Raw genomic sequence first — 10018 nt, forward strand, 5'->3', positions numbered from 1 at the left:
AAGCACAATCTGCCACAGGCAATGATGGTCCAATTCTACACGGCCATTATAGTCTGTCCTCACCTTCTCCATCATGGTCTGGTTTGGCTTAGGCACCAGCAAAGAAGGTTATTGGCTGCAACCTTCCCTCCATTGATGAACTGTAGACTGCAAGGGCCAGGAAGCGAGCGGGCAAGATCTCGGACCCCTCTTACCCTGGCCACAAACTCTTCGAATCACTTCCCTCTGGAAGGCGACTCCGGATTGTCAAAGCTGCCACAGCCAGACATAAAAACAGTTTTTATCCACGAGTAGTTGCTCTACTGAACAGCCAAACATCTATAGCCTCCCTTTGATCTGGTATTTTGTTGGTTCACATGCTTGATCAATGGTGTTTTATCATTAATGTTTAGTGTTTTCTGAGTCATTCGTAAATGTCACTGTATGTCATGTTACTTGTGGGCGGAGCACCAAGGCAAATTCCTTGTATGCGAATACTTGGCCAATAAACTTAGCTACATTCTCCCTGCAAGCATGTGGGTTTCCTCCCACATCCCAAAGACGCATTGGCTTTGTAGCTTAACTTGCCTCTGTAAAATTGCCCCTAATGTGTAGGGAGTGGGTGAGGAAAGTTGGCTAACAGAACTTCTGTGAATGGGTAGACAAAAGTGCTGGAGAAACTCAGCGAGTGAGGCAGCATCTATGGAGCGAAGGAAATAGGTGACGTTTCAGGTCGAGACCCTTCTTCAGCCTGATGTGAAGGTGGGGGGGGGGGGGGGGGGGCAGGTCGAAGAAAGGAAGAGGTGGAGACAGTGGGCTGAGGAAGAGCTGGGAAGCGTAGGAGAAAGCAGGGACTACCTGAAATTGGAGGTCAATGTTCATACTTGCTGGGGTGTAAACTGCCCAAGCGAAATATGAGGTGCTGCTTCTCCAATTGACGGTGTGCCTCACTCTGGCCATTGAGGCGGCCCAGGACAGAAAGGTCAGATTCAGAATGGGAGGGGGAGTTGAAGTGCTGAGCCAGGCGGAGATCAGGTTGGTTATTGCGAACCGAGCAGAGGTGTTGGGCGAAGCGATCGCCAAGCCTACGTTTGGTCTCACCGATGTAGAGCAGCGGATGCAATAGATGAGGTTGGAGGAGGTGCAGGTGAACCTCTGCCGCATCTGGAAAGACTGATTGGGTCCTTGAATGGAGTCAAGGGGGGGAGGTAAAGCGACAAGTGTAGCATTTCCTGCAGATGCAAGGGAAAGAGCCAGGAGAGGGGGTGGTTTGTGTGGGAAGGGACGAGTTGACCAGGGAGTTACGAGGGAGCGGTCTCTTCGGAAAGTCGACAGGGGAGGAGGTGGGAAGATGTGGCCAGTGGTGGGATCCCGTTGGTAGACAAAGTTGGGAAAAAATCAGCGGGCGAGGCAGCATCTATGGAGTGAAGGAATAGGCGACGTTTTGGGTCGTGACCCTTCTTCAGACTGATGTCTGGGGGTGGAGGGGGCGGGAAAAGGAAAGGAAGAGGCAGAGACAGTAGGCTGTTGGAGAGCTAGGAAAGGGAGGGGAAGGAGGGAGAAAGCAAGGACTACCTGAAATTGGAGAAGCCAATGTTCATATCGCTGGGGTATAAACTACCCAAGCGAAATATGAGGTCCTGTTCCTCCAATTTGTGGTGGGCCTCACTCTGGCCATGGAGAAGGCCCAGGACAGAAAGGTCGGATTCGGAATGGGAGGGGGAGTTGAAGTGCTGAGCCACCGGGAGATCAGGTTGGTTATTGCGAACTGAGTGGAGGTGTAGGTCTCACCGAGGTTGATCATACGCTGAATAATCCAACCAGATTTTTGTTTGGAAGTGGAAAGAAATAATAGGAATTACATTCATTGCAACGTTTAAAAAGAGATGAGATACTGTATTGTAATTTTGCTGCATGTCATTGTGGTATATATCATGTCTTGATTGGTGAATTAGTTTGCGACTTTATTTGAAGCAGAAATAATATGTGAATGCTTCATTGACCATAATTCCGACTGGTAACTACGCACTTCGTCCAAGCACATTATCGCACGTGTCATGCAAGCCGTCTTAAATGACCACCTAAACTGTCATTTGGCAACCTAAAAAGCTGCCTAGGTTGCCCAGCTGGCAACAGGGAAAAAAAGTTAAGTGAGAGCCCTGAAAACCAAAAGGTGGACACAAAATGCTGGAGTAACTCAGCGGGACAGGCAGCATCTCTGGAGAGAAGGAATGGGTGCCGTTTCTGGTTGAGACTCTTCTTCAGACTCAACCAAAATCTTGATGCAGAACAGAATAGGCTCAAGGGGCTGAATAGCCCACTCCTGCTCCTATTTCTTAAATTTGTTTATTACACAGCAAAGACCCACTAAAAGCAAATCATGGCATGCCAATTTTGACTGAAGAGCAAATATAGCAAGACTGGGAAACACTCACACTTTTTAAAACATTGCCAGGGTGCAGGAAGAAGTTCTTTGGATATCACTTCCAGAAAATATTTGATGTAATATTGGGGGAGAGGGAAAGAGGGAGTATATTCTATACGCTTTTTTTGCTACCGGATGTACCCATATTTGTCTGGGCAGCACACAAAATGTTTTTCCACTATATTACAGCACATATAACAATAAACCAATATCCTCGCCCCGAAATTCAGTAGAGAAATTTGCAATGCCAAGACTATTGAAGAGTCATGGAAAGTTAAGATCTTCCATATTGCAACTGGTTATTTTAATTGTCACCCATGAACCCAAGTCTTAGCATGTGTAGGGGTGGATTCCCTCAGAGAAATTTTAGCTTGTGTTTTCTCATTAAAATTATCATTCCAGATACACAGACTGCAGATGCTGGATTCTGCAGCAAAACTAAAATATGCTGCCAGAGAAACTTAGCAAGTTCAGCAGCATCTATGGAGGCAAAGGGACTGTCAATGATTTGACAATCCCTTTGCTTCCATAGATGCTGTGGGACTTGGCAACAGAAATGGGCCCGGATCAAAACAGTCAGTTTTCAAACTGAAGTCCTGTGACTAGGGCCACTAGAGCCCATTGCCATTCATAATTTATATCAATTATTTGGATGAAAATGATTAGTAAGTTTGTAAATGATACTCAAGTGGGTGGTATTGCAGAAAGCAAAGATGGTTATCAAAATTACAGCAGCATCTCAATCGATTGGGCAAGTGAGCTAAGGAATGGTTATAGGGGTATAATGCAGACAATGTGAAGTGTTGCATTTTGGGACGTCAAACCAGGACAGGACCTTCACAGTGAATGCCAGGGTCTTGGAGAATGTTGTAGAGCAGAGTGATCTAGGAGTGCCGGTAAATAGTTCCTTGAAAGTGCACCGTAGGTAGATAGGGTGGTCGGCGGCTTTTCGTCAGTCAGGGTACTGAGGTTAGAAATTGAGATGTTATGTTATAGTTGTACCAGATGTTGATGAAATGACATTTGGAGTATTGTGTTCAGCTTTGGTCACTCTGCTATAGAATGGATGTTCTTAAGCATGAAAGAGTGCAGAGAATAGTTGAGGATGTTGCCAGAACTCAAGGGATAGGCTGGTCAGGTTAGGACTTTATTCTTTGGAGCACAGGAAGATGGGGGGTGATCTTATAGAGGTGTACATAATCATGGGGAGAATAGATTGGGTCAAAGACGCTGTGCATTTATCCCGAGTAGGGGAATCAAGAACCAGGGGACATGGGATGGGAAAGGTTTAATAAGAACCCGAGGGGTAACTTTTTCCACACAGTATATGGTATATGGTGGGTATATGGAACAACCTGCCAGAGGGGTTTATTGAAGCAGGTACTATAACAACATTTAAAAGACATTTGGACATGTACAGGTTTATAGTATATACACCAGTCAGGTGGAACTAGTGTAGGTGGGACATTTTGGCCAGCATGGTCAAATTGGGCCAAAGTGCCAGTTTCCATACTGTATGACTTTACACCTGTCCATTTCCTCTCCAGATGCTGCCTCAGCTATTTAATTCTTCCAGTACATTGTTTTCCTGCATCAGAACATTCTAGATATCCTCCTCCACAACCTGGACGATCACAGCACCCCCTGGTGTAAGATTAGTATAGCAATACCTATCTATCTAGAATGCAATCTTTCCCTTGCCCTAGAAGAAATACTGACATTGCAGTTGTATTTCTTAGTTCCAGTGCAGTTATCAAAACCACATAAGTATTCAATATGCCCCTCCTATACATACTATTCCCAATATGTTCAAAGCATTTATGACAAGTCAAGGCAGTAAAATGTACTGTGCTTGAACATGACACATGAATGGGCAACTTTTCAGTAATAAATGTCACGTGGGAATCCGGGACTTTCGTTAAGTGTAAATAAGACAGTCGCCAAAGATCAAATTATGAAAATGACAGCGCACGTGTCTTCCAAAAATGCATGTTGCGCATTACCTGTACAAATTTATGGGAAACTAAGCAGCGCCATGTACAATTGGCAATTTGTCAACTACAAAGACCAAACTCAGCCTTTCGACATTCATTAAATAATGCCCGTTCTGTAATCTATGAAAAAATGATAGCTCAAAATACTGAAATACGAGTGCCTTAAAAATGGCTTATTTAACAATCAGGGGCGGGGCTCATTGGAAAGGGCGTAACTATTAGTGCGCGGCAGGGCTCACAACGTGAATGAATGGAAAACATGTTAAAAGGACGGGAATACCAGAAACAGTTTATTAATTTAAAAAAATGAAAACTCCCCAATCACGAATTTTCATTTTTGAGCGCTGAATAGGATTGAGAACCAGGATCACGCGTGGATGGAGGACATCATGCTCCTTTCCTGTCACTTCGAGACGATCGCAGAATTAGTGACAAGGGAGGTCTCAGGTCAGGTACCCGGTCTTGAGCGGGCATACAAAGCCGTCAAATCGACATTATTTAATGTAAAGTAACCCTTGATCTCTCTCTCTCTCTCCCAGAGGGGAAACGAGCCGCTCCACACCTGCCTCACTCCCCTCGCTGCATGCGGCGGTGGACAGATGGATGGTCGGTGGCTGTCGGTCGGTAGCGGCGCATCCCTTCACCCCGACTCAGCTGGAGCAGGCCCAGCCTCAGCACGGCGAGAACCGGCACCACTGCCACCCCCCCCCCAAACCAACCCCAACTCTCTCTCCACGCCAGCCTCACTTCACCCGCAGGTTATTAAAGGAGGTGCGTGTGTGTGTGGTGGGGGGGCAATGGCGTCGCCGCCGCATCAATACTCACGGTGTACACCTGTCGCTGTACTCATTGGCGATGGTCTCGATGCCGCCGCTCCTCGCCACCGCGATGTAGCAGTTCTGGAAGCCCACATCAAAACCGACCACCGACATCACAGCACTCCGTTTATCAGCAGCACAAGACACACCGAGGGAGATAAAGCAGAAGTGGACGGGTTAAAGGCGCGCCAGCCAGCCGTTGCCGTTGGTGTAGGAGCGCCGGGCCGGGCCGGTACTAACAGCACACGACGTCCGCTCTGTGCAGTCACCGACCGGTAGAATGCTCCAGAAAAACGCCGCAGTCGTGACGCACGCCGCTCGCGCTCAAGCCGGCTGGCCCGCCCACCGGCGGCTTGATTGGCTGCCTGCTGCCGGCCGTGGCAGACGGCGACGCCCACGTGACGCTGGGCTGGGCTGGCCGCTGAGTCATAAAGAGCAGCGGAGGCCGCGGGCCAATGCGCAATTATTAACAGTCGGCCGGCTGCACGGCAAGAGCGGTAAAGATGCCCGCCAACCCCGCCGAGCCGAGATTGTTCGAGAATTTCTCACGCCTCTTTGTAGGTGAGACTTTTTGAAAATTAACCCACCCCCACACACAGCGCTGCAGATGCTGGAAAGCCCGAAATTAAAATGGAAAGTTCTGGAAATACTCAGCGGATGCGGAGGAAGGGAAACAACATTAAGATTTCCAGTTTGACGATCATCCTGCTCATCAATGTGAATGTTACAACAGAGCGAGATTGTGACATTGCATAGAAACATGGAAAAAAGGTGCAGGAGGAGGCCATTCGGCCCTTCGAGCCAGCACCGCCATTCATTGTGATCATGGCTGATCGTCCCCTATCAATAACCCGTGCCTGCCTTCTCTCCATATCCCTTGACTCCACTTGCCCCTAGAGCTCTATCTAACTCTCTCTTAAATCCATCCAGTGACTTGGCCTCCGCTGCCCTCTGTGGCAGGGAATTCCACAAATTCACAACTCTCTGGGTGAAAACGTTTTTTCTCACCTCAGTCTTAAATGACCTCCCCTTTATTCTAAGACTGCGGCCCCAGAACAGCAACGAATACTGAAAGAAATGAGGAAGATAGTATTTCAGAGAGGATGGAAAAGCACTCATTGCATGGGGTAATTTTAAGGTCAGGTGAGGAAATGGGGGGAGGTTTCCATCGAAGGATTAGTGTGCACATTATGGTTTGTGCACAACGACTTTCTACGATACATCATCTCACTTTCTCATCCACTCCCTACACATTGGGGGCAATTTACAGAGGCCAATCCTCAAACCTGTGGGTCTTTTATATTAAATTACTGAGTACAGCAGAAATGAGTTATTCAAAGCAATCTTAACCATCTTCCCTCTCTATCCATTCTCCCCATATTCCTCTTTTTCACAAAATTACCCTCTGTGGTATTGAGTTATTCCTTCTGCTTTGCCGATTTTCAAGTAATTGAAGTGTTATGGAACAGAAACGGGCTATTTGAGTTAATGTAAACTGTATAGTAATCCTTCCAGTTCAATTATTCTCTATCCTTGGAGCTCTGGAATTTTCTTTCCATCAAGTACCTGTCAAATTTCATAGTGATCATTTGCACATTGAAGAATCAATTTCAAAAGAACATCAATACCAAAAGCATTGCATACCACTAGGTAGGAAGAATAAGGATGCTGTATATAATACAAGGTATGAAGAGCATGTGCACTAATACACACCTGTAGGGAAAGTTGGCCTGTTCCATTGCTGAAAATACTTTTTGGTAGATAATGATGTGGCATAGAACGAGGTTACAACTGAACTATCCAATTAATTCCACTTTCCTTTCTATGATGATATCTATTTCCTTTTCCTTCAGATGAGTCTCTTTTTCTTCTTCTGAATGTAATACTGGATTTCTACCATTTTTGTCAGGAAGTTCACTTTAGGAAGTCTGGATGTTAGCAATTTACAGTGAGTAAATGTTTCTCCTTGATGCTGCTGGTTATTTTGTCAGTTTCCTTTAGCCTTTTTGCCATTGGAAATAGTTTATCTTTATTCACTGTATAAAGTTGCCACAATGCAAACCCTGCACTTGAGGTCTTCCTTTATAAATCCTACATCTAGTAAATTTCTTAAGTACCCTCGTGGAAGTTTTCTTCCTCAACTGTGATGTTCAGAGTTCAGGATATCATACCCGATAACTCGCGCATTTTCTCCTTAATCACAAAATTGGTGTCTATTCTCTCCGACATTTGTAAATATTCACTCAGCCATGTTCTCTGCCTCCGTACATAGATAATCTTTAGGATATTAAAGAGAGCCAAATTATGAGAGAGGGTTAGACTATCAAGCAAAACAACCCCTCCCATTGACCCTATCTATACTTCACACTACTTTGGCAAGGCCACCTGCATAATCAAGGACCAATCTCACGCTGGTCACTCCATCTTCTCTCCTCCCATCAGGCAAGAGGTACAGAAGTTTGAAAACGCATACCTCCAGATTCAGGTAGTTTCTTCCCAGTTGTTATCAGGCAACTGAACCATCCTACCGCCACCAGCTAAGGAGCAATGCTGACCTTCCATCTACCTCATTGGAGACCTTCGAACTATCTTTAATTGGAATTCATTTTGCACTAAATGTTATACCCTTAATCCTGTATCTGTACGCTGTGGGCAGCTTGATTGCAATCATGTAGTCTTTTCGCTCACTGGATAACGTGCAATAAAAGCTTTTTGCTCTACCTAGGTACATATGACAATAATAAACTAAACTAAATAATGTTTCCTCTGGAGCCAATTATTCAACCAAGGAATATCTCTTTGGATGTGGGAGAAAACCAGAGGACCCACCATGGGGAGAACATGCAAATAATGTACAAACATTACAGGAAATCCTAGGTTACTGCAGCAGCGAAGCACCAGCTCTACCAGTTGGCAAAGTAGGTTTGATGTATGAAATGAGATGAAACAGATTGGGCTTATGCACTCTTAAAGTCTGGAAGAATCATTGCAATGTACAAAATTGTTGAGTACTGACGAGGCAAATGCAAAAAGTAATTAAACTAATTTAAAACAACATTTTCCCTGGCTGGAAGTTCCTTCATTCAGGAGATCGTTAATCTTTTTTGGAATTCTCTACCAAGAGAGGCTGGAGGAGCTCAGTCAATAATTTTCTGCATATTAAGGGAGTCAAAAGATGTGGGGTTAGTATAAGAAAATGATACTGGTGTAAAAGGCTAGATCATATAGAATGATAGAATGGAAATAATGGCCATCTGCTTCTATGTCAAATAGGATAACAACTCAAGGTTCAACAATTAAATATGGACACTTGGATGATTCAGAGAATACCAGTTAAATTGTACTATAGAGCTGTAATGCCCCTGTCCCACTTAGGACACCTCTGGAGACTTTGCGCCTCACTCAAGGTTTCCTTGCGGATCCCGGAGGTTTTTGTCAGTCTCCCTACCTGCTTCCACTACCGGGAACCGCAGGGAAACCTTGGGTGGGGCGTAAAGTCTCCAAAGGTTTCCGTTCAGGTTTCCTAAGTGGGACAGGGGCAATGGGTTAAAATTCTGAAAGGTTTTCATGTAATAATTAAGGAAAAAATCTTATTTGCCCCAGAGATGATGGTCAAAAATCATAAATGTAAGGCAATTAGAAAAATATGGGGAAAATATTATTATCTGGAATTCATTACTTTTAAGTATAGTATAAACAGATTCACTAATAATATTGAAAAGGAAAAGGTCAGGGGACCAGGACTGATTCGATAGCTCTTTTAAATAGCTATCAGATGTAGAATGGCCCAAATGGTCTTTTCTTGTACCAAATCAATGAAGGATAAGAAAATGACAGACACAACCATTTTTAGAATAGTTTAATGAATGAATATTTACTCGTTAAATGATTGGGGTTAGGTCAAGTCTGTGATCAAGATCAAGTGCATTGGTGACCAGGAAGAGGGTGATGGGGATTCAGTTGATGGATTATCAAGGGAGGTATTCAACAATCTGTATCTGAGCTGGAGATAGGATGGTCATATTGATCAAGAGGAATGGTGAATAGGATCAGGGAAAGGGGAAATTTAAAAACAGGGCTGCAGTGAGGCTTTGGCAGATCAGAGGATTGGTTTGGGAAAGAGGAAAAAATTGATAATGTGAAGAGTAGACCTCGGGTTTGTAGAATTGGCACAATAGAGCTCAGTTCATTGCTGCAATGTGAAAGCATGGTGGTGTCAGAAGCAAAGAGCAATACAAGGGAAACTGCACTAAAGAGGGGGGTGGAAAGATGGAGGGAAATAGGCAGAAACAGTAAAAAATAATGAAATTAGAGAGATTAAACGAGGAAAACATTTTAAAACATTTACAATTCCCAAAATAACAAAAATATGTGAATTGACAGATGAGCTATTTTCTGCAATTTTATGGTATCATTACACATAATGTTCCCCCACAACACTGATTACACTGCGAGCGGCGGGTTTGGCATACTAAAATGGCAGACATTCCGCTCCGTACTACATCTCTGGATGGGATTTTGCAAGAGTGCTCTATCTTGCTCTGCTCTATGATCTTTGATCAGAAGTGACCAATAAAAGCCACTCAAAGGACAAAAAGGGCTAATTTATCTCACAGGGATTCAAGTGCTCCATAAGGATCCAGACAGCTTTGATTATGATGTTGAGAGAAGCAAAAATTATACTCAATGAGTGTAGGAAAGAACAGCAGAAGCAGGTTTAAATCAAAGGTAGACAAAATGCTGGAGTACGGGACAGGCAGCATCTCTGGAGAGAAGGAATGGGTGATGTTTCAGGTTGAGAC

The 10018-nt window shown here is 44.5% G+C and overlaps 1 protein-coding gene across 1 annotated transcript in view; it reads right to left on the minus strand.

Moving 5' to 3' along the window:
- hspa4l (heat shock protein family A (Hsp70) member 4 like) overlaps positions 1-5607 on the minus strand; it is a 71869-nt gene extending 66262 nt beyond the window's left edge. The window contains exon 1 of the mRNA XM_033014545.1: positions 5224-5607. Coding sequence (XP_032870436.1) covers positions 5224-5330 — 107 coding nt within the window. The 5' untranslated portion in view covers positions 5331-5607. The remainder of the gene's footprint in view (positions 1-5223) is intronic.
- Between the last annotated feature and the right edge of the window lie 4411 nt (positions 5608-10018).

Source organism: Amblyraja radiata, chromosome 1, assembly GCF_010909765.2.
Source record: "Amblyraja radiata isolate CabotCenter1 chromosome 1, sAmbRad1.1.pri, whole genome shotgun sequence".
NCBI classification, from domain to species: domain Eukaryota; kingdom Metazoa; phylum Chordata; class Chondrichthyes; order Rajiformes; family Rajidae; genus Amblyraja; species Amblyraja radiata.